Source organism: Cervus elaphus, chromosome 6 (assembly GCF_910594005.1).
Source record: "Cervus elaphus chromosome 6, mCerEla1.1, whole genome shotgun sequence".
Classification (NCBI taxonomy): Eukaryota; Metazoa; Chordata; class Mammalia; order Artiodactyla; family Cervidae; genus Cervus; species Cervus elaphus.
Window position 1 is genome coordinate 22,719,543 of NC_057820.1, and position 25,436 is coordinate 22,744,978.

The following is a 25,436-nucleotide window of genomic DNA, read 5'->3' on the forward strand; positions in this document are numbered from 1 at the left end:
AATTTCACCCCTGCCAGAATATGTGCAATGAAGAGTCCGCTCAGCTCTTTGGGGAGGGGCAGAATATGTGCGTTATCACAATAACTGTGTTTATACCGAAAAGAGGTACAGATGCAATTGGGTACCAACATCCCCTGAAATTCTTTACCATACTTGCTGAGTAGGAGAGCGAGAGAATGATCCCAGACTTGAAACTACCTTTGAGAAAACATTTTCAGGAAGGAGAAGCAGTAACACTGTGGGCGGGGGTCTCTTGTGAACAGTGAAACTTCCATCCTTAGAGGGCAGGCATGATAGCCACTGAAGTCAAGCTACACTCTGCAAATCCGGGATCAAAAACACTGCAGAGCACACACATAAATTCAGTAGCGTCGACAATCTGAAGCGAAAGTGGACTGTCTTTTCAAATGTGCCAACAAAGAAAACTTCAAAAGCTCATGCTTTCAGTAGGAAAAGATTAACTTCATCTTTCATACAATGCTGGAGTTGGACTTTCTTAAAATGCAATTAGCTTGCTCAAAGTAAACAGCTCTAACTGAAGCATATATTCTTCTCTAAAGTTAAAACTATAACCAAATTTGCACAGTGGCACAGTCCACACTATGCATTTTATATAACTTATATGTGATATTTTGCTCCTTTGTACCATTAATTTATTAAAAAGAAACAGGGCCCTTATTTTTCCATATAACCTTAGGTAAATGTTACAGTTTCTGGCGGGGGAACAAAGTGCATTTCTAATAAGTTGAATCTTTCCACAAGCCACCAATCTGAAACTCCAGTTTGTGGACTAATACATAATATTGTGATCTCAACACCAAACTTAGTCCATCAATCCAATAAATAGGTTTTCTGTTTAACATGCTGAAGCCTCTCATCTGTAATCAAGTTATTTTTATTTAACGAAATACTTATTAACAGTGAAAAATGGTATGTTTTTAAAGAGTTTAAAAAATAAATTTTATATAATGCAAAAACTATGCTAAATATTCAAAAGTTACTTCAGAGTCTTATGTTTTTACCTTATCTTCATCACTGTAAGTATCAATAATTGTAATCCCTGAACAAATTGTGTGATCGTTTTGGTTGCACAGATGCTAGGTCAAATGTTGTACAAACACAAAATGTATTTTCTTACTTAAATCCAAAACTGGGAGCTCCTTAGGCCAGAGATCTAATCTTACTCATTTTTCTCTCCCATTAGCTCATGCATAATAGGTGCTTAAATGTCTGTGGTGTGAATGAAAGAACTGACTAGAAGTTGGCATCCAAAAGTTTTAATAAGACGACAAATAATGAAAAACTCAAAGTCACTGATTATAAAGAATATGCAATCCATTTGGGATTTATTGCATTTAAAGAAAGCAGATTATTAAAACAGTAGGTATGATAAATACAGTAAGAAAATAACTTTAAATTTCAAACAAAACAAAGTGAATGAGGGATAGGATTCAGTCAATAAGAATAAGCAATGTAAAGGCAATATAGTACTAAACTCAGTTAGTGCTTAATTAGATATAGGAAGGGAAAAAAAAAAGCAACTGATTCTATTTCATAACAGTTTCCCAGCTGTATCTGAGGATTGAAGTTAACTGTAGAAAGTATGGTCTTAACAATTAGAAATATAATAAAGATGAAAATCAGGTTTATTAAAAGTTAAAGTTATTTGCTTAGTGGTACATAAAAGGCTTCAGAAAATTCAAGTTTAACAAAAAATGGAAGTGTAATCAAAGAAAGTGCACTTAAAGCTGTTTGCCAGCAATTAAAAAGTAGCCTATTATTATTACTATACTGCTTACTATTAGATGACTTTCAATCACAAAAAGAGCATAGTCATAAAAACAATTCTCTTTCAAAAGTAGCACAATAAATTTTTAAATAAAAATAACCCCAAATGATGGCCCTTTGCATTTTCATCTGTCTACCTTATTCTTTTTAGTGGCTTTTGTAAACCCTCACTAGGAGTGAATGTTCTTTTAGCAATGATTGTGGTTGCAATTCCATTCAAAATGTAAAAATTCACATTAACTCCACACTAGAGAGATGTGACATGTGCATGCAAGCGTGGGTTTATCTATTTACCCTAATGTATAAACCCCACTGTGTATAAAAGTTTTCATATAAACTATCGTTATGTTATTCTCACAGTAGATCTGTCAGCTCATTCTCACAGTAGATCTGTCAGCCTAACATTGGACCTAAAATGATAAATGATAAGTAATTTTGCTTAAAAAAAAAAGAAAATGTTTACTGCACAGTCTACATATATTAAAACAAATGTACCCAAACTCCTCAGAACCAGTGATACGAATACACGTGTACCTTCTCGCAATGCTGATATGAAGTACCACAACCTAAAATAAGCCAAGCAGAGAGGAGGAAAGGGCTCTGCCTGTTGAACCCGAGTAGAGGAGGGACACCAGCTTAGGGTCCCTGTCACACGATAAACAGGGGAGGGTCCAAAGCTGCTTCTGTCTACGATTCCAAATAATGGCATAACTAGGCCCGAGCATGTACACACACACACACACACACACACACACACAGGGCGGAGGTCACAGTGAAAGAATCACACACACACACACACACACACAGGGCGGAGGTCACAGTGAAAGAATCACACACACACACACACACACACACACACACACAGGGCGGAGGTCACATCAGTGAAAGAATCCCACACACACACACCCACACACACACACACACGGCGGAGGTCACATCAGTGGAAGAATCGCACACACACACACACACGGCGGAGGTCACATCAGTGAAAGAATCGCGCGCACACACACACGGCGGAGGTCACATCAGTGGAAGAATCACACTTTCCTGATGGATACTTCTGAATAAATATTATAGTCAGTTTCACCCAGCCCACCACCTTTCCGCCTCCACCTAAAACATATACCAAGCAATTTTGTGTCCTAGCAGAATGTCTTACATTCCTCTCAGGGCCATAGAAGCTGGTCTTTTCAACACTTAACATTTTGCTCAAGTGGTAACATTAAAATAATTAAGCAAATGGTCCGCATTTTAAAAGATAATTCAAAACCAAGAAGCATGATTAAAGCTGTTAGGACAGAAATAACTTTGGCCTCAGACTTTCGCTAGCTTTGTAATATTTCACTTCCCTTTGTGATGTTCAAGTATTACAGGTTTAGAGTTGTGACGACTTTACATGCTAGAGAAGCACAGAAGACAACTGATTAATAGAGACATGATTTCTTTTCAGCGTTCCTTCCTTATACAAGAATTGGACCATCACATAACAGAGCCAAACCGAGTGCTGTGTGCCAAATATGCATTAAGCTCTTTCACACGTCTTGGGAGCTTTCTTCTCATAATTCTCATAAGGGAATTAGCGGGGCCTCAGCTGTGCAGAGTGACCTACAGTCTAACAGTAGTGGGAAAACACGATGGGAAATGGAAAGCGACCCTAATCCTATACTCCTTGGGAAAATTCCTCCACTTGAACACAAAGGAATCTCCCCATTTCTATCCCATTGGGTCCCCTATAAGTACTAAATGTTTCTTCTCGGCTGTAATCTCAAGAGGAAAGTCACTGTGATATAACAAACATATGACTGTCAGTATTTTAAACAAAATGTCAAAGTGTTTCCTTAGAATGTACCCAGCCTTATAAGCCAGAGCGTCTGTCAGTGCCTAAATCATTTAAAGTTACTCAGTGTATTGAAAACAAGTGTAAGCAAGGTATCTGACAGACTCTAGGTATTTCATATTTACATCCCAAGGGGACCACACTAATTCATCTGTACCCCTTCTAAATTATGAAACTCATGAGGTCTAGCAGAGACAAAGGCTAATAAGGACTAAAATAGTCAAAGAAGCATCTTGTGTATACATCAACCAACAGATTTTCATTAACAGATTGTTTGATACAAACCTACTGTAGTTCATGAATTGACTATGTATAATCATCAACTCTTCACTTTTAAAAGAAAGTATCACTTGAATCTACTTTGTAAAGTTTTAAAGAACATCTACTTGAGCATTTGCATTAGCAGTATTAATCAACCTGAGAATCAGAAAGAAAAAACAAGGTGCAAACATAACATTTGCCTTTGGCACAAGGACAAGTAAAACTGGTGCGGTTGGGCTCTAACATTTACGCAGTAATGACTGTCATGACTGATCTGTCTCTGCTACACATCATTCACATATTGCTTCCCTGTTTGTCCACAAATCTGTATCTGATTTAAAACATAGAAGAGAGAAGCAAGAAAACATAGACAGTTTAGTTACAGATATTTTGTTTTTTTCCAAATTTAGAACTATGAAAACAGGCAAATAGCTCATCCCAGTTGGGGCACTATAATTGAGATTCTAATAAGATTACTGATGAAATAGATTTTAATTGGGCTTAAAGCGTTAATTTAAAATACAGCAATCAAGGAGAGTGCCAGCTGATAGGAGTTTCTACCCTTTTCTGTAAATAGCTTTAATGGTTCTAGAAACTTCTAAATGTTCACTTGCAAGGCAGGGACAGTTAACTGTAACTTAAAATGGAGACATAGGAGAAACAGACTGTATTCACATTAATGATTTCTACCTTATTAAACAATTTCTATAAAATCTCAAGTTTCTAATTAGGATTTGTGATGTAAAAATCAAAAGGCAATTTGGTAGCTGGGTTCTTTTCACTAAAGACACCATCAGCTAACTAGCAGAGTTGAGATGCTAGCCCCTCATCACCTTGACACCTTACAGCCACTCTCAGATCTCGGGTATTAGTGCAGAGGTACTTGCGGCAGGATGTGCAAGGCCTGCCCATAAGGCTTTGTGGGATTCGTTCTTCTGTCCTCTTTATTAAAACTACTCCACCCTTCAGACCTAACTCCAAAACTGCTGCTCACCAGACGACTTGGGGAATAGTTGGTGAAGGTGGTTATTTAATAAAGCACATTATTAAATGCAACATGATTTTACATTGTAAACGTCTCAGAAACTCAGGGTTTCAGCTACATATTTTTCCCTAGAATAATATTTCTCTATGACCTTTGTCCTCACTCCCAGTTTTTCCAATAATCTGTTTTACTAGAGGCATGATAAAAGTTTTGAGCTAGAAGCCATTCAAAGTCAGAACATAAAGTGTTCCTGAAGTACTACTGAGCATTTTTTCCTCTCCTATCATTCCTTTTTTCTCTATGCTTTTCCACCCATCAGCTAGCTATCTCTAGTTTTTGTTCTAGGCTTCTATGTAATAGTCCATATTAATGGCACTTGTTTTTTTTAATGAAACAGTTTTAGGCACAACAGTCAGTGACTTCTGGCTCCTCTTTGTAGAGAAAGGTGTAAGGACAAAAATCTCTGCACTCTCCGAATAACTTTCTCATTCTTTATGAGAAACTGATATATATATATATATATATATTTTTTTTTAACCACGTGGATTAGAAGAGATATTTTTTTTTAAAAATCCACAAATGCAATTTGTATATATACAAGTAACCTTAGTTTTAAATGCTAGATTCTGGAATGAGCCTGGGACGTGCGCACAAAAGTGACCTCCTGTTTTAAAAAGAACGCCACAGCTCCCGGCCCCTTTCCGGGGGCCACACGCCTTCCCTAGACTTCTGTGCCGTCAGGTGGGTAGCTGAAACCCCAGGTTAGAACCTGCCACCTTCGCTTGCTTTGCGCCTGCGTGGAAGAGACGTGGAGTCATTACCCTGTGCAGATACTTCCTTTTTCTATTTGGTTTATTTAAAAATCGCCTATTCTGATTGACCTGTAAGAATGAATGATATAAAGAGCTATACAAATAAATCTTCTTTCAAATTCATAAAACTATTCATACTTTTTTTTTTCTTTGAAACAGGAGTTAATACCACGAGTCCGTCAGAAGTCCTCTACTGTTTGGAAGGAAACGGAGCAGCACCGAAGGGGTCCAATTCGACGGGCTGGGGCTGTTGGGGCTGATGGGAGGTGATGCTCTGCACCACGAGTTCTGTGAAGGGCACGGCACCAAAGTCATCCATTTTCAGCGCCTCTGCCCCGTGGAAGGAGCCGTGCAGTGAATTCGGCCGGGGCCTCCCGGGCAGGACCGGGTTGTGGTCGGCGCTCAGGCCCTGGTGCGGGGAGTGCCACGGCAGGTCCGGAGGGTGGAAGGGCTTGGCCCCGAAGGGGTCCAACAGACCCTCGTCGGCTTGCAGGACGTGCCCGCGGTCCTTCCCGTCGGTCAGGGCCACGCTGATGTTCTCCTTGGAGTCCGAGATGGTCAGGAACTCGTTGCTGCTCTGCGAGTCCCGGCGGCCCACCCTCCTGTGCCGGCGGGCCCGCTCGGGGGTGCGGAAGGCGGGCTTGGCCGGCTTCTTGGCGCCGGTCGGGGTGCCGTGGTGCCGCTTCCCGTTACTCTTGGCCGCGTCCTGCTTGGTGCGCCTCTGCCGGGAGGACAGTTTCTGCAGGCTGCGCTGCTTGACTTTCTGCTGCGGACTCCCAGTTATCTCCTCGAAGGGCACCAGCCCGAAAAGGTCCTCGCCGCTGTCGCTTTTACTGGCGGACGGAGGGAAGGGCTGGAACGGCGTGGAGCCAAAGACATCCACGCTGGGGGGGCCAGCCGGGGCGGCGTGCGCATCGCGCGCCATCACCTTCTTGCTGAAGGGTGCCTTGGTGAAGACATCGAATTCCTCCTGCTCGAGCCCCGCGGCGGGAAGCCGGCTCTGCGGAGAGAGGTCCTTCAGCTCCCCCTGTCGGGGCTGCTGAGCCCGCGCTGCAAAGAAGGGGACTGCGCCAAAGACATCAAACTCGGGCCTGGGAGTCCCCGCTCCCGCGTCCGAGGGCGCGCGGGCGGGCGTGAGGAGTGCTGCGCTAGGGCCCCGGACCGCTCCCGCGCCGGCTGCGTCCCTGTAGCCCGGGCTCGCGTCGCTGTCCTTTGCTTTGGCCTGCTCGTAGTCCGAATCGGAGCTGTGCTTCTCCTCCTCTTCTTCGTCTTCAGAATCCATGAGCAGCGGCCTGTGCCCCAGGTGTTCCGGTTCGGTGTCGTCGTCATTAAAATCTCCTTGTTCTCCCTGGAGAACTTCCTCATCCTCTTGCTCCTCCTCCTCGCTGCTCTTCGGAGAAGGGGGATCGGACTCAAAATCACTCTCAGATTCGTCCTTCCCCGTTTGCACTTGAGCACGTACTAATGAATTCTCTGAGGTTTTCTTTCCAGTCCGGTGGTCTTTAGGGACTGGACTTCCTTTTGTATTCTTGATAGGGTTTGCAGTGCCGTTTTCTTGATTCATGGAGGGACGTTCAATTTTCTTTTCAGGAGAACCTGCCAATTCAAACAAAAATTGTATCATCTCAATGCATCTCAAAAATCATTTGCAGTAAACATCATGTACTAATACAAAGCCTTACAGATCGCTCATATCAGTTCCCTTACAGGAAGACTTATTGGCAGTTCTTGGTCATTAGGCTTGGGGGTGGGGAGGGGGTGCCGGGGGAGGCACTGGCGGAAAGCACTTGGCCCCTAGTTTATGGTTAGGTCCTTCAAGTGCAGACCGACAGGTTTGTGTCTCTACCCTACACACCACCTACTCACCACAGGCAGCCACTGACAGCTGTCTTATAGTACCCACAATAGGACTCTGAATATGGTACACAAGCAAATTTTCTTCTCCCAGCTTCAGAATAAGATTATCCAGCCAATTGCCCTGCTCAGATCCCCCAGTCACCCCAACCTTATGCTTCTATTTTGACTCTGTTATAAAGTTTTCCTATGGAGATCAACAAGCATGAATAGCTTATCTGCTTAGATATGTTTCACTGTACTATTTAAAATTGGCATTCTGGGATTTTACTGTGAATAAGTATCTTATAGGCTGGGTGAACATGAGCACATCCTCATAGCCTGATCCAAGCTGAGGACCAGTTACTGAACTGAGACGGTATCAAGGACATCTGCCTTCCCAAGAGGACACATCTTCCTTTAACTGTCATACCTGCACCAGTAGACCCTGTATTAAAAGCACTCTACCTTAATGAAAATGTTAACTGTCAGTATATTTACTGTATGGTAGGTGACAAAAATGCATCAAACACAGTGTTCTCCAATTTCACTGCAGGATACATACATAGTAAAGATAGAGTATGTTAGTTTATATGAAAATATATGGCCCTCCCAATACACTGGTGTACTGAATTGATTTTCCAGAAGTAGTAAACAATTTGAATTGATCCAATCACATATCCATTCATCCCTTCCCCTCTAAGATCAGATATTTTCAAAACAATTAGCTAGGCTTGGAAGTATAGTCTTTAGTCATGAAAACTAAATACCTTATGATGGATGGGCTATTACTTTCCCATGATTAAATGGTGGTCCTCATGGCCCAGGACACCTCAGAGTTATTTCCTTCTCTTTGAAAGTCAGCACTGTTGTCTTCCTACCTCTCTGACTATTCCCTCTTGTTCAAATTTGTTAGCAACTTCCCTTTCACAAACATCTCCTTAAACACAGATGTTCCCCAGGGTCCTAACCTTGACTGCCTTTCTCCCTCTGTATGTCCTCCCCTGGGTCCTAACTACTTGTATGTTAATCAGTGTTTTACCGTAATGACTGGATCTCTAATAGTTACCATGCATACTCACCTACCCTAGTCACCTAATACTCTTATCATGAATATATATATATATATTTTCTACCATTACTTTAAACTCAGTAATTTCAAAGGAGACCATCTTTTCTCTTAAAATGTGCTCCTCACCAGTTCCCTCTAGAGTAATGAATACTATCTCCACCTACAAAATTCTGCAAACTAGCAGAAATCTGGAAACCATCTTCCCCTTCCCACCAGTGTTTTTAAAATCTCAGGGGTCTGGTCCCTCTTCCCCTCCACCAGCTGTGATCCCACCCTCTCATCATCTTCACCTAGCAACTCCGCAGGCTCTCAGCTTGCCTGCCTGCCTTCAGTCCCGTGTCCCTCAAGGCAGATCCTCTACACTGTCACCAGAATGACCTTGTCGAAGTACTCATCACGTGGCTACTGCTGAAAACCCTTCAGTGTCTCTCTAAAATCTCCACCCACAGCCCAACACAGAGGCCCTTCTCTACCTGGCTTCTGTCCTCCGACGCCGTGAGCCTCAAACCCTGATGTCTCCCATGGGTATCCTCATTATAGCCACACCGAAACTCTCCCTGCTCAAATTCAGGAACTGAACAGATGTGGACAAGGGTTTTGGGGCTCTCTTGCTATCTAAACTGTTCAAGTTTACTCTCAAAAACCAAGGAAATTAATCTAGGGATCAAGGAGCACTGTGCTGTTAGCCTCTCACACGTAATACTGGCCCTCAGCGTGAACGCCCTTGTAGCACTCCACTCCCACTTGACTTGCCCAGGGTACCTGGCTGTATTCTAAAACCTAGCCCATGTCAGAGCCCTTTTGAGGCACCCCTCAAAAAACACCTATATTTGGTCCTCCTGATGAACCTCGTACAAGCCTTAATTGTAGCACCTACTTTAGACACAGGCCTATTTATCATTTACCTCATAGATCATTCCCTAGTGCTGTGCTGAATCAATCAATATATGTTAAGCAAAACAAGTAACTACTGTAAGCTCACAGCTACAGACATACATATCTAATACATTCAGAATGCAATCAAGAAAGCTACACAGAAAAAGAAACTTCACCTTCAGAGTTCTTAGCTTAGAATCCAGTCACATTTTCTTGATTCAACAAAACATTCTATAGGGTAGTTGGTTATTTAGTTGCTAAGTCAAGCCCCACTCTCTGTGACCCCACAGACCGTAGGCTGCCAGGCTTCTGTCCATGGGATTTCCCAGGCAAGAATACTGGAGTGGGCTGTCGTTTCCTCCAGGGGATTTTCCTAACCCAGGGATCAAACCCATGTCTCCTGCATTGGCAGGTGGATTCTTGACCACTGAGCCACCAGGGAAGCTCTTTACTATATGATATGTACTGAGCATAACACTGGTGAATAAAATAAACACGGCCCCTGCCTTCAAGAGTTTCAGAGAGTATGTGAAGTCGCTCAGTCATGTCCGACTCTTTGTGACCCCATGGACTGTAGCCTGCCAGGCTCCTCTGTCCATGGGATTCTCCAGCCAAGAACACTGTAGTGGGTTGCCATTTCCTTCTCCAGGGGATCTTCCCGACCCAGGGATTGAACCCGGTCTCCCACATTGCAGGCAGACGCTTTAACCTCTGAGCCACCAGGGAAGTGTGACTAGCACTCTGAAATAAGACAGCAGAGGTGTTAAGTCGTGGGGCAGGGGGAAGGGTGCATGAAGCTAGGCTGGACAGTTGCCCAAGGCCTCCCTAAGGAGATGACAGTTAAAGACAGTTATGTAAGGAGAAGCCAGCCACCCAAAGGGCAGGCAGAGAGGTGCTCCAGTAACAGCTCCGGCATGTGTGAAGACCAAGTCAAGAACGGGAGTGGCTGGAGTGTTTGAAGGACTGAAAATAGATCAGTGTGCTCAGAGCACAGTGATCAAGGGCGATGCTGCTCAAGAGGAGGGAAAGAAAGGGGAAAGGACCAGATCATGAGGGTCCCTCTAAGGCCATGATAAGAAATCTGGGTTTTGTGTAATAGGGAACTGGTCATAAATTATTTAAAGTGCAATAATCAGATTTAGATTTCAAAAAGATTAAGTGACTGCCATACAGAAAAAAGACTGAAGGGGGTGGCTGCAAAAGTACCAATCAGGGAGAGGAAATTGTCATTCAAGTTAGAAGTTGGGCTTCCCTGGTGGCTCAGATGGTAAAGAATCTGCCTGCAATGCAGGAGACCCAGGTTTGATCCCTGGGTCAGCCAGATTCCCCTGGAGAAGGAAATGGCAACACATTCCAGTATTCTTGCCTGGGGAATTCCATGAACCAGGAGCCGGCAGGCTACAGTCCATGATGTCACAAAGAGTCAGATGCAACTAAGCGACTAACACCAAGTTAGAAGTTATGGTGGCAGGGAAAACAGAAGTGGCAGAATTAGAAATTGGAGAGGAAAACTCTGGATGGATGGTAATGCCTTTAATACAGAGGAAAAGAGGCAAGAATACACTGGGAAGTAGAAGAGATTATCAAGAATTTGGTCTGGACACAAAACTTTAAGTATCTATGAGACATTTAAGTGTGAGCAAAGTATCTGTGGCTTGGACACCATGGTTAGTTTCTGGCTGGAGAAAATAGACTTGGGAGGCATCACTATAGAGAGACAGGCACAAGTCTGAAGGAAATCGCTGAGGAAGAGAGTACAAGAAGGGATCCATCACTCGGGTATAAAACATTCAGAAGTCAACAGAGGGACCTGCAATGCAAACAGGAAAGTTCAGACAGGAGGACCACAGCCAGGTGAGTGCCATGTCCCCTAAGCTGAGAGAAGAGAGTGTTCCCAGGGGAGGGAACTGACCACAGGGCTGGGTGATGCAAAGAGGTCTAGTAAACTGACAATGGAAGTGGCCACTGGCTCTAGTCAGCTCACGCAGGTTGCTGACAACCTTGAAGCAGGGAGCGGGGAGGAAACCTAGTGAGGGGGAGAGAAGATGTGGAGATTTCCATCAGTTATACTTAAACACAAACATAATCTTCATGCATTATTCATCTGCCAGTTCCCTGAAACCAGCCAAGAGCTATATGCTTATCTTTACATATTCATAATAAGCTTATCTTAAATCCTAACAGATTAAAATCAAGTCAAATGCGGATTCTCACTTGACTTCTCCATATAGCAGACTTCTGATATTAAAAAGAAAGCGTGCTTTTAGATTAGCCAGAGCATTTATTTTCATGAATTTTTATCTCAAAGCAAAAATGTAATGGTAAAGACTTGCAACCATCCCTCACTATCTTTAGTGGGATAGTCCCTCTAAGAGACATGCTAACATATTACTCCTCAGGCGACTTGCCTACCACAGAGAGCCACAACATGCACCCCTCATTCCTGCTCGCAGACACCTCCAGGAACAGTCCAATATCTTCCCTAAAGTGTCTTCTGCAGAATGCTATTCCCTTAAGAACCTAACAGTTCTGTGGTCTCAGGCAACTGAGTATACATTTATAATGTAACCCGCCCCCACCACCAGCACCACTCATCTGGACAATGCCCATCAAACCAAAGGTGCAGACATGTCGTACACAAAAAGAATGTGACTTAATGAAACCTAGTTTCACCCAATTTCCTTCACTACGAACACTTTTATTTACACATTAACACCTATTAAGCTTTATATACAATTCTGCACAAAGCACTCAGGGGAAATGTTGCTCTATTAAGTCCCCTGGAAAATTTTCCATTTCTAGGGCACAGAGTTCTGTTCCTAGAAGTCTTCTGGAACATTTACCTCAGGACAGAGGTCCTCCAACTGACCTTCTTTGGGTATTCTTATATTAATTCTAGTCTTCTAAATTGTTTCCTTTGCCCAAATTGTCAACATTGCTTTCCAAAACACATTTGTCACTTTCTACTTCCTACTCTGCCTTTTGTCAGGTTCTCAAAGTTGCATTAATACAGACTGTGTATCTCTTTGTTGTAAAGCGCTATACAGATCTACTTTTTAAATTGTCAGTATGGATATAAATTTGTGGGGATTTCCACTTACCATTTTTAAAGCATCTTTACAGGTTTCAATATAGTCCATTAGTAATTCTGATAGAGATGTAATAAAACATTGTATGTATAACATTTAACTATAAACCTATAGAATGAACCTCTAGGCTGTTTCTAGTTTTTTGGATTTTAAATAGAACTATGATCATGCACTTTTGAGGGGGAGAAAAAAGTCTGTTTTTACTAATAATTTCAGTTTATTGATTTACTGTTATTCCTTCCTTATGCATGATTAATTCACAGCTAATAAAGTTAACCTAGTTAATGGGCTAACTGTTAACTACTAAGACCACAGCTAAATCCTCTAATCTGTTCCCTCATACATGAAAGAATACATATTATCATATTACAAGAGAATAATACAATAATAACAGGTTCTATTTATAGGACTATTGTAAAGAAAGGACTTAAAATAGTGCCTAACACAAAAGCACTTGATAAAGTGTTTAACTGTCATATCCAGGACAAGGCAAAACTCAATAATCTCAAACATCATACTCCAACTTCCCACCTACTTTTCTGGACTCAATGGTTGAAGACAGACTTAAATGAGAGGGAAGAATAGGGACAGGATACAAGAGGGTGCAATTCTATGGATAATTCAAGAGTGACTCAGGTCCAAACAAATAACCAGGCAAACAAATGTATATTCACACACCACAAGGCTGCATTTTGGATCCTGGAAACTGTATCTCTGGTTTTTAAACAGCTATAGTTAAAAGCACAATATAGGAAATTGAAAGGAATGCTTTCAAAAAGAACATGAAAAGACACATGCAATGATCTATCCTGGCTTTATGGTTTCAGATTACATTTCTGAAAAGTATGGGCAACTGGGGAAATTTCTGGTTGGTGTAGACTGGTTTTATTTCTTTTATCGTCACCCCTTCAGAAAGCTAAAACAAGCAATCAAAAATATTTTCCAAATTCCTTTTTTCTCCCATATGATCATAACCCACCCTGACCCTGCTGAAATGTTTCTCTGCTTCTTCATCCTTCCATTCCTTCATAACCTAGTGCGGAGACAAGAGCAGCAACAGGCCTCTCTGCCAGCATCCTAAGAGCAATGCAAATACTAAGCACCATGAAGCCCAAAGTGAAACACAAGTGGTCACTGCTCTGCACCACCCCTTGCTAGGGAAAAGGTAAATTCCAAACTTGCAAGTTTCAACCATCCCAGATAAGGTTTTACTCTCTATAACAACAGCCATCTACTTAATTGTCCTCTGATGCAAAATGATAAAAAAAAAAGAGAGAAAGAAATGGAAACTGAAGGAGGGAGGGATAAAGGAGAGACTGGGATCGACATGTACACACTACTATGTATAAAATAAATAACTAATAACGTCTTACGGTATAGCACAGGGAACACTATCAATACCCTGTAATGGTCTTTATAGGAAAAGAATCTAAAGAACAGTAGATGTGTGTACACGTATAACTGATTCACTTTGCTGTGCAGTAGAAAGTAATACAACATTGTAATTCAAATATACTCCAATGAAAATTTTTTTAAAATAATTTCAATGTATTATAAGACTTTTAGTCCTGTTCCACAGGCACAAAAGACTCAAAATAAGAATTACCAAGTTATAAAATTGGTTACCAACTGTACAATTTATAGTGCTTTAAAATGTAACTTCATAGCTGAGTGCCATCAACTTTTTCAACCTATTTCTTTGCCTAAACATATTCCTGTAATTAAAAAAATTCAGATATTCCTACTGCTTGCTCTTGGTGCCAGATTGCTTTCTCCAAGTTGTTAGAGCAAATATTACACATTTGATTTGCTATAAAATTTAAATCAGGATTATTTCACTGCTTAAGTTAATTTCCCAAAAGGATAGCCTAAATATGTTGCTTTACAATTCAATATCCCAAACCCTGATAATCCCTTTATTTACTGAGATTTGTATTATTAATGTAAAAATGGCTGGTTTTCAGGTAGGTAGAAGGTGAGTTACAGTATTTTCAATAACCACCAGGAACATGTACTTAAAGCATAAACAAATGTCTACAATGTGTTCAGGATCACATCTCAGTTACCTTCTTCTCCATTAATGATACCGGTAATACACCATAAAATGTCATATACTGACTAATTTTTATTTGGGGCTCTTAGTAGCACCGTCTTCTTAAACTAAATATAGTAGATTTGCTGGCTTCCAGTCAAGGTGTTTTTTTCTCCACTTTGTGCCTTGGAACTACAAACTGTAAAAATTCCAGCTTTTTGAGTAATCCTCATCTTTTGAGGTTGGGTTTGATTACTGGAAACAGCCAAAATCTAATTGGAGCCAAATCCTGAGAAGAGGGTGAGTGACCAAGGCAGACAACGCAGATGCAGGTAAAGTATGAGGAACAGCAATGACTTTATGAAGTCTAAATTCTCGTGTGGCATATGAACTTGTCTCCTCAGGGAAATTCCATGTTATTGGAGAAAAAAAAAAACAAACCATGGAAGTCACCGAAGTGTCAACAGAACCAGTACCTATTGACACACATAAATTCTCACTGCTTTATGGCTTAATATACCTCTGTACAAAATGTCAAAACAGTAATTCAAAGCTAACAAGACGGTGCTTCAATTATTTAGTACTATGAATAAAATAAGTATTTACTAATAAATACCAAATTAACCATTTGGTAACTGCCCATATCAAAATATATAGCATACTTCCCTCCCTTCATCAAAGTGTCCTTTAGTGATTCGTGTTCTCATCTGGAGTCAGGTATTACTTAGCGTTTCAGTTTCCTCATCTGTAAAGTAGGAATAGCAGCAGTGTCCGCCTCAGAGAACCGCAGCCGAGATTAAAGCGAGAGTACAGGTAAAGTGCTTGCGACAGTGCCGGCACATTGTAGGTGCTCAGTAAAGGGCTCTTATTGTGCCGTCTTACACCATCGTTTCATGACTATGGAGTACCTACTACACACTACTAACGGTCCTGAGAAATGAATCAGAGAAGACAGTAACTAATACTGTCCTGAGTGCGAATGAAGTGCTGAGGGGTTTTCATACATTATCTCTTAACTCCCACCATTTAAGCTCCCACAGTAACATTAGGGTGAAAATGCTCTGTAAGCTAGCTTTGCTACAATCTTTCCCCTTCAGTCTTATGAACCACATCTTCAGAAATGCTCCCCTTGCTTTCTGTATCAGGTCACTGTCATGACTTCCTACCATTTTGAAGATATGCCACGTTACCAACCGACACTCATTCCCTGGCTTTCTCGTTTCTCTTCTTGTTTCTTTCTTTTGGTGATCTTAATCCTGTTTCACGGTTTCAACTATATGTTGAAAGCAAAAAACAAGAGATTTTTAAAGACAAGTCCAATCTCTTTTAACATAAAAGTAATTTGAAATTAGAGAAAAGCTGAATGACTTGTCCAAGTTTAAGGCCCAGTTACTTCTCTGCTGATGACACTAGTTTAAAACTCTCTGTAAATTCTATAAACTACCAGGAGAATATCAACACCAGCAAACATTCAGTACAGCTTAGAACCGATCCCTTACAAAATATAACCACAGGCTTGCCTTATGTTTCTTTTGTATCCCCCTTTACAAACCTATGTCTGAAAATTTTTTAAAAAGGAAACAAAAAACTAATAGAATGAGAATGGTATTGCTTCTACTTCAGCAAACAGTGTTTGTTGAACACTATGATAAATATCTTAATCATATAGGGTTTCCCTGGTAGCTCGGCTGGTAAAGAATCTACCTGTAATGCAGGAGACCCTGGTTTGATTCCTGGGTTGGAAAGATCCCCTGGAGAAGGGACAGGCTACCCACTCCAGTATTCTGGCCTGGAGAATTCCATGGACTATCTTGTCCATGGGGTCGCAAGGAGCTGGACACAAATGAGCAACTTTCACTCACCATAGGGTTAAGTTCTAGAAATACTATAAGGCTTTATCAACAAATGAAAGCACACACAACTTTACAAAATCCACGGCAGAGAGACATCCAAGAAAGTCTCCATTTCCTCATATACGGAATGAGGAAATAAAGGCAATAATCGAACTTACCTGATAGAGCCAAACATTTATAAAATCCATCTTATCTAGTGAAAACTCATTAAATATTAGGGTATGTGATACAAAGTTTATATTAGATTACCAAAGTACACTTTGATAGTGAATTCATTCAACAAGGTATTATACAGCATACAAAGATATGATTACTTCCTGACTTCAAGGTACTTATCATGCATTTAAACAGTTGTGAAAGTGTGTTAGTTGCTCAGTTGAATCAGACTCTCTGCTACCCCATGGACCATGGCCCGTCAGGCTCTTCTGTCCATGGAATTTTCCAGGCAAGAATACTGGAGTGGGTTGTCATTTCCTTCTCCAGGGGATCTTCCCAACCCAGGGACTGAACCCAGGTCTCCCACATTGCAGGCAGCTTCTTTACCATCTAAGCCAACAGTTGTGAAAAACACATACTAATCTGATTCTAGTGATCTGGAAAATGACTGAACAAGATAAAAACTATTTGGAGATTCTGAAAAACAAGCTTACCTAACCAAATGAATTTAAGAACATGAATTCATCTATTCCAAGCTCGAATTTTCATAAAAAGATATTTCTAGATATTAAAATTTCAAAGACATCAGAGTCTTTAAGTGTCCAAAAGAAGAAGATTCCAAACTCAAAAGCTAAAATTTCTCAATTTTCATAGACTTTCATACACTTATTAGTATTTTTTAAACAAATACTTGTATAAAGAATGAAATCCTAGTTAATGCCACACTATATATACATATATATATATTTTGTTTTTTGTTTTTTTAATTTCTTGACTGAGCCACATGACATGTGGGATCCTAGGTCCTCAACCAGTTATCAAACCCAAACGCCCTGCATTGGGAAGTGTGAAGTTTTAACCCACTGAACTGCTAGGAAAGTCCTGATGCCACACTATTTTAAATAAATATTGCAAATGTAATCTTAAACCACATAAATGAACCTTTATATAAATTTTTCTTTAGTTTTATATATATGAATACTTATATTCATATATATTTATATATATGAATATATATGAATAATTTTAAAAACTTAAAATATTTAGAATACGTCCAAAACAGTGTGAGGAGAGGGGAATATTTGCATCTTACCATTCATGTTACCACTCTTTTAATCAGGTTTCCATCTTCGAGAGGACACTTCTTTTACTTATAAAGCAGGTGGTACATTTTTAATCATGTAAGAAGCTTCCAGTTTCAAGAAGATTTTGATGTTCTTTTCCTTGCTATCGGATTATAGAGGATGAGTGGCTTGAAACTGCTATTGTAATTACATGCCTTCTGCTGTCTCATCATTTAGGGTATAAGGGAGGGGCTGTGAGACTGGGAATTGGAAGCATACTGCCTGCCATCATTTCTCAGCAATCTACCCCACCAGACCCAAGGATTGCTAGATTAGAAGGTTTTATCAAAATCTGTACAATTTCTCAGAACACGAGCCAAGCAACAAGGCCCGAGTATAAGAAGAGAATCATACTAGATGTGGGTAATATTTGCCAGCCAGATTAAAAATGCCATAGAACTGACATTTCTATTATGTTACTCCTCTCACTGTAGGTTTTTATTTAGAACAAGACACTCGACACTTGGGAAATCAAGATGGTGGAGAACTAGGACACGGAGTTCACTTATTTCCACAATACATCAAAAACCCATCTACAAGTGGAACAATTCACACAGAACAGAACATATACTGAACACTGGTTAAAAAAAAAAAGTCATGCAACAGTTTCATTTTGCTGTTTTTACAGAACAGAGTTTAGCATTAGCCAGAGCTGGACTCTAACCATCTGACCTTAGAAAAGTCACTTGCCCCACTTTAGAGCCTCAGTTTCCTCTGTGTGTATACAGTAGGATCCAACAGTAGGAACCACTGCTGAAACTCTGGAAGAGGAGAATTCCTGATCTTCAAGAATCAGTAGAATCTACAAGTTCTAATTAGAACCTGAAGGTAGGGAGCATTCCAAGGAAGTGCTCACAATAAAAGACTGTGCTTGATTTCTTAAAAGTTGCTCAAACTTATTCATTATGGAATAACTTGCATAACTCATATTCATATGTGGAGAAATTAAAAGCATCAGCCATGAAATTAAAAGACTCTTGCTCCTTGAAAGAAAAGCTATGACCAACCTAGACAGCATATTTTTTTTTTCTTTTTTTTTTTTTTTTTTTTCCTAGACAGCATATTAAAAAGCAGAGACATTACTTTGCCAATAAAGGTCTGTCTAGTCAAGGCTATGGTTTTTCCAGTGGTCATGTATGGATGTGAGAGCTGGACCATAAAGAAGGCTGAGTGCTTAAGAATTGATGGTTCTGAACTGTGCTGTTGGAGCAGACCCTTGAGAGTCCCTTGGACTGCAAGGAGATCAAACCAGTCAATCCTAAAGGAGATCAGTCCTGAATATCCATTGGAAGGACTGATGCTAAAGCTCCAATACTTTGGCCACCTGATGTAAAGATCTGAATCATTAGAAAAGACCCTGATGCTGAGAAAAGATTGAAGGTAGGAGGAGAAGGGGATGACAGAGGACGAGATGGTTGGATGGCATCACCGACCAGATGGACATGGGTTTGAGCAAGCTCCAGGAGCTGGTGATGGATAAGGAAGCCTGGCATGCTGCAGTCCATGGGGTCACAAAGTCAGACACGAATGAGTGACTGAACAACAACAACAATTTCAAGGAAAAAATTTTTTAAAAAAAAGGAATCACTAGACTCTAAAGGTATAAACGATACACCTCATCATGGCTTATACAATGATCCAGCATTTGGACTGACAATCTGTAATAATTTATTTTCAGTAAGTATTTGCTATATATACAATGTGACCCTTCCCATCCTTAAATTCAATTTAACTTCATATTAGATAACAAGATCCAAGAGGTAGGTTACAGTTAGGGAGAGTAAGGGAAGTTCACCAAACCTAATTAAAAATGAAATACAACACAAGAAATCTAGAATTTCATTGACAGAATTGTTTAAATTCTGTATGTTTCAGAAGTTGAGGGTGTTTATTAAAATTAGATAGTCCATGCTGTAACTCACAGAGCCACACATCCCATGTTAGTATACAAACTAACAACGATGTCTCAGGGAGAAGGAAGGCTGGGTGCATTTCAAGACCGGGAATGAATACCATATGTGTATATTGTACTGAATACTGGTAGTGAATGCTTTAATAAAAATAGAAATGGTACTGTTAAAACTGTCCTTGGTGGGGGAACAGCTTCATAAACTGGGTCTACACTTCATGAAAAGATTTCATTCAGTAGTTAGTTAGCTTATTATTACTGGAACTCTGTACTACTACTAGCTGGATAGCAGCTACAAAACTTACTGAACACGTAAGATTTTGGAATTCAGTAGTAAGTAGTAAAAATACTATTTAGTAACACTACCAATAACAACAGTCCCAACAGCAACCAACAGTGACGATCTCTGTGTTCTCTATAAACATGTTCTCATTTAATCCTTTCAATAATCTCGCCAAGTATTTAATACCATCCCCAATTTAAGATAAAGAAACCCTCCAGGAAACACTTAGCTACTGTGCTGTGTTCTGGATAACCAAATCTGAAAGGCCGTAACACTGCCTTGATGCATTATCAGAAATCCTGAACACCTATATCTTATTTTGGTTTTACATTCACGTTCTTCTTTTGTTAGTGCTCTCTCTGTATCAATGTTTCTAAATGGTAGTGATGAAGTCACACATGTAACTTGCCTGAGTGAGAAATAAACAAAACAGAACCAAAGAACATGGTAGACAATTACCTTGAATATATTAAACAAAATCTTTACCTTCTGGTAAAGCGTGATTTCTTCTGCCGCACTCCCTTTCTCTAAGATTAAACTCAGTTTTTCCATTATAATATAACCATACACACAAATCCATTTATGCCAAAGTGGGATCCTAATTCCATCCTTGTATTTTCAACAGTGTTAACTAGGCAATTACTTTGAAAATATTATTACAAGTATTCTTAAATGGTGAATAATAACAATATTTAAATTCTGGATTGAAATCAAAGAAGGAATAAGAAGAAATGAATAGGTAATTTGTTACAAGTTGTGACAAACAGAAGATTACTAATACTTTTAAAATGCAGCTACAAGAGAGCGTGTATAAACTAGGAAAAGACGATTTTTAGGCAAAAGCTAAGTATAAAAATGTCTTTAAAAGTATTTCAAGTATATAAAAGGGGGAGATATTTTCATGCATGAAAACAGTATCCAATGGTTGAAAACAGTATCCAATGGTAAAAGTAGAAAGAAACAGTTAATATTCTACTATGCAAATCAGCATTTTTACGTGTCAGCAAAAGGCACAAATTAAATAACCCAATGGAAAGAACATTAGGAAAACTAGGATAGTTAGAGGCTAAAATAATTTTCTGTTCTATTTTCTGTAACTAACATCTGATTTCTACTTCGATTTTATAATAAGGGTTTTTGCCTTTGTTACTACTGTTGTTCTTGTGTGCTTTTTTTAATGAGTGATGATGTTACATATGTAACTTGCCTGAATGAGAAATGAAAGGAACAGAACCAAAAGGATCCTCTGGAGGATGGTTATATGGAGCAGAAAGTGGCTCTACATTCTTATCTGAGGATGCTCTTTCCTCGAGCCTGTCTGAAAAAATAAGATGAACAAAACAAAAAATAAAATAAAAACAAAATGATCTTTAAATTTTAAAAAAAGTGGCACACAGTACAAATAAAAATGAAAATTAAACAAAGCAACAGCCTTCTTAAAAAATATGAGATTCAAAGTTCATTTGTTTAAGTATTAGGGGGTAGTCCTGAGTTTAAATATGTTATCTGTTTCTACAAAGGCAAGTTTAACAATATAATCACAGTGCTAGATTTCACTAAATATAATTAACCTAACAAATAACTTAGGTTGACTTATCTAAACAACAGTTATCTTTAACTTGTAACATATTAGATCTGAAGTTAAACCCCAATTATTAAACAGAGACATATTTGGCAAACTTTCTCTAAAAATATTCATAGAAAAAATACAAATAGTCATTTATTCATAAAAGAGGTAAATCATATTTTTCAATAGCAATAAAATGTAATTCACTGTATGTTATTTTGTGTTACTGTTCATTTCTCATATCACTTGGTTAAACCATCCTCATACATACAAATATATAGACATTTCTCTACTAAATTAAAAGCCTTAACAGAATTCATTTTTTTTTTCATTCAATAAATAGTTGAGCATTTACTATGTGCCAGGCACTGTTCTAGAGCATGGGCATACAACAGCAAACAAAAAGATTCCTGCCCTCATGGAGGTTACATGCTGGCATGGAAGAACGACTAATAAGAAAGAAACATGAGGAATACAGACTTAAAAACAAAGCTAGAGAGAAATATGTAGAGCGAGGTAAAAGGAAATAAGGGAGCGGGCACAGGTTGCAGTAATAAACACAGTGAAATGGAGTGATGCTAACAGGTGCCTGGTGAGAAAAGATTCCCAGGAGGCGGAAGTGGATTCCTGGGGAAGAATACATCAGGCAAAGAAAGTGCCAGAGCAGAGGCTCAAAGGCAGGAGCAGGTGTGGTATGCTTGAAGATCCAGTGTATCCTGATTGCCTAGTGGTGATAATTGTTCCCTGCCCCTAAACTCTGCACAACACAGGCACTTTATCAGTTGACAACTTCTGGACTTCTGTAAAATGTCTCTTTATCCTCTGATTCTTGATAATCAGACCCATTCTACTCTAACAGACATTTTAGGCATTCCCAGGACTATTCCTTTCATGTTTAGGAATTCTAGGGTAAACTGGCTTCTTCCCAGGCCAGGTGGCTCAGCAGTGAAGAATCTGCCTGCCAATGCAGGAGATGCAGGAGACCTGGGTTCAATCCCCGGGTCGGGAAGGTCCCCTGGAGAAGGAAATAGCAACCCACTCCAGTGTTCTTGTCTGGAAAATTCCACGGACAGAGGTGCCTGGTGGGCTACAGTCCACGGAGTTGCAGTCAGCCAGGACTAATTGTCCACGCACATGCGCGCATGCACACACACACACACACACACACACGTCCTGATTTCATGTGAGTTCTAAGGGATGGCACACACACACACACACACACACACACACGGGTCCTGATTTCATGTGAGTTCTAAGGGATGGCACACACACATACACACACACACGGGTCCTGATTTCATGTGAGTTCTAAGGGATGGCACACACACACACACACACACACACGGGTCCTGATTTCATGTGAGTTCTAAGGGATGGCACACACACACACACACACACACACACGGGTCCTGATTTCATGTGAGTTCTAAGGGATGGCACACACACACACACACACACACGGGTCCTGATTTCATGTGAGTTCTAAGGGATGGCACACACACACACACACACACACACACACACACACACACACACACACACGGGTCCTGATTTCATGTGAGTTCTAAGGGATGGCAGGATGCGGAGGGAAAATCCAGATAGAATTAGACTTCTCTAAAAAGACTTGTAACTGCAGAGTGAGGTAAAAAGCCCCAAGTTAAAGCAGCAATCTTAGGACAGTGCTTCTCAAATTTAATGTGCATTCTAAACACTTGGGGAGTTGTTAAAATGCAGACTCGGACTGGATGGTTCTGCAATGGATCTTGAGATTCTCAATTCAACAGGCTCCCAAATGCCAGGATACTGCTGGTCCAGGGAGTACAGGTTTGAGAAGGCAAGGCTCTAGAGTCTATGGTATCTTGAAAATACTTAATCATTGCTATGGACAACTGATCCTTCAAACACCTTTATGATACAATTATCAGTTTTATGGCTAAAACTAACTCTATTAATATCCACATGAAACTTCAGGTTATTTAAATTTTTACTTAAAATTTTGAATGAAACACTAATATTTTAAGGCAACAAACCTGACAACTGATTTATGTACAAATAAAACTTCCAAAACTCAAGAGGTTATTTTCAAATCCAATATAGAAATGGAAAGCAATGAAAATTCAATTTAGATGTTCTTTCAAAATATTCATTGTAACCTTAATTCAGGAAATCAGTAACAAATACTGTTTATACTATGAAAACATACAAACACTACCATGAAGGAGTAGTATTTTTTTTATATATGGCGTCCCCATAATTAAAAATGTGAAAATACTGTTCTGCACAAAGTTCATGTATCCAATTATTTCAAAACAGGAAGCAGAATAAACTATCAAGTGAATCATGTTCCCATTGTTCCACAAAACAGGATAAATTTTTCCAAGAAAGACTTTTTTTAAAACCATTTCGATTTCTAAAGTTCACATGATAATCTGAATCCCAGGGCACAAAATAAAAAAATAGACATATTAATTTTTTAAATTATCAACTACATATAAATAAAAACTAATGAAATGGTATGTAGAGTTACTTTTCAAATACCAAGTCACCCCTAAAATGTATTTAAGCTCCATTTTCAAAGAACTTTTGTTTTCTTTTTCTGAATTGTTTTCTTTTCATTAGCGTAAAACTTAAGCTTGATTTGTAACTTACCTCTTCCTGCCTTCCCAAAATATTTGTGCTGAATGAAGACAGTATTTTTTCAAGGATTTTAATAGATACAGATGGCAAAAATAGACAATTTTTAAATTTTAGAATCAAATTATATTCCATAATATCAGAAAATGAATATACTCTAAAAAGTTAATTCAACAGCTTATATGGGTGGATAATGGCTTGAACAGCCAAAAAGTTAAAGAATAACGTTTAAAAGTAGAGCCATCATCTGATACTTTGACACCATCCTAATATGCCTGAAAAGTTCTGTGATTCTGCCATAAAAGAACAGCAATAGGTCTGAATCAGGTTAAAATGGTGAGAGTTGATGTTTTATACTGACGTTAATATCTATTTCATATCTATTGCATACTAATATCTAGTATTTCATATTAGTATTTCACACTAATACTAATCAATACTAATACTAATTAGTATTTCATATTAGTATTTCATACTAATATCTATTTCATACTGTGGCTTCAGAGGGAAAAAATGCACATTCAGTAGAATATGCAAAGGAGCCACAGATTTTAGTTTCTTCGACTCTTCCTTTTAGTTATTTTGATGCAATTTTAAACAGAAATAAACAATAAATTCATAAACAAGAAAACATATCATCAAGTATTACTTTTAATTAATGTGTAGAGCTACACAACTATTCAAAGGCAAGTTAAATTTTCCCAAAGCAAACACCCATATTCTAATTAGTGCTTAGTGTATTAAAGATTACGACAATTAGATTTCTAAAGTTAACATATGAATCTGAATGCTTTGACACAAAAGACCACGAAAAATACAAGTTTAAATTTTAAAAAAATATTGAGACTAGCTTTATTAACAATGCTTAATTTAAATGTAATATTTTGGTCTTAAATAGGAACAGGTTAAAAATTCCAAACCATAAGTATTGTTACACTGAAAGCAAGAGCAAGAAGAATCTGACTCATATTTTATATGTTAACCTCCTTGGCCAGCTGGAGTCCACTGTTTTCTTAAAAATGATTAAAAAACGGGTTTTTTAATTACCAATTACTAATATCTTAGAATTTTAATATCTCAAAATTTTAGAATTACTGCCTGCAAAATACAGACAAGTAGAGTATTTCCTAGACAGTACATCTTGTTTTTCTTTTTTAAAAAATAAATAATCACATACTATTTTAAAAATAAAACTTCAAATGGCAATGTTTTATTCTAAACAATCATTATATGGACAATGCCAGTATTTTTAAGGTCCAAACATAAAGTATACAGTTTCTCACTGGAAAGCTTTCATAAGTCAAATATAAAAAATCTTAAAAAAA

The 25,436-nt window shown here is 39.1% G+C and overlaps 2 protein-coding genes across 6 annotated transcripts in view; one reads left to right on the plus strand and one right to left on the minus strand.

Annotated features, from left to right (window-relative positions):
- The window catches only part of PAQR3 (progestin and adipoQ receptor family member 3), a 29,076-nt gene extending 21,081 nt beyond the window's left edge, over nucleotides 1–7,995 (plus strand). For 2 of the 4 annotated variants that reach the window (XR_006341747.1, XM_043906390.1), the window contains one exon: nucleotides 5,843–5,974. The gene's annotated coding sequence lies outside the window, so the exon portion shown is untranslated. Of the gene's footprint in view, nucleotides 1–5,842 lie in introns of all 4 variants that reach the window. The other 2 variants (XR_006341746.1, XR_006341748.1) reach the window with 2 other exon arrangements.
- The window catches only part of BMP2K (BMP2 inducible kinase), a 114,229-nt gene continuing 89,429 nt past the window's right edge, over nucleotides 637–25,436 (minus strand). Inside the window, exons 15-16 of one of the 2 annotated variants that reach the window (XM_043906386.1) lie at nucleotides 21,118–21,228; nucleotides 637–7,279 (exon numbers count right to left, since the gene is read on the minus strand). In XM_043906386.1, the coding sequence (XP_043762321.1) occupies nucleotides 5,874–7,279; nucleotides 21,118–21,228 (1,517 nt within the window). In that variant the 3' untranslated portion in view covers nucleotides 637–5,873. The remainder of the gene's footprint in view (nucleotides 7,280–21,117; nucleotides 21,229–25,436) is intronic. The other variant, XM_043906387.1, reaches the window with a different exon arrangement.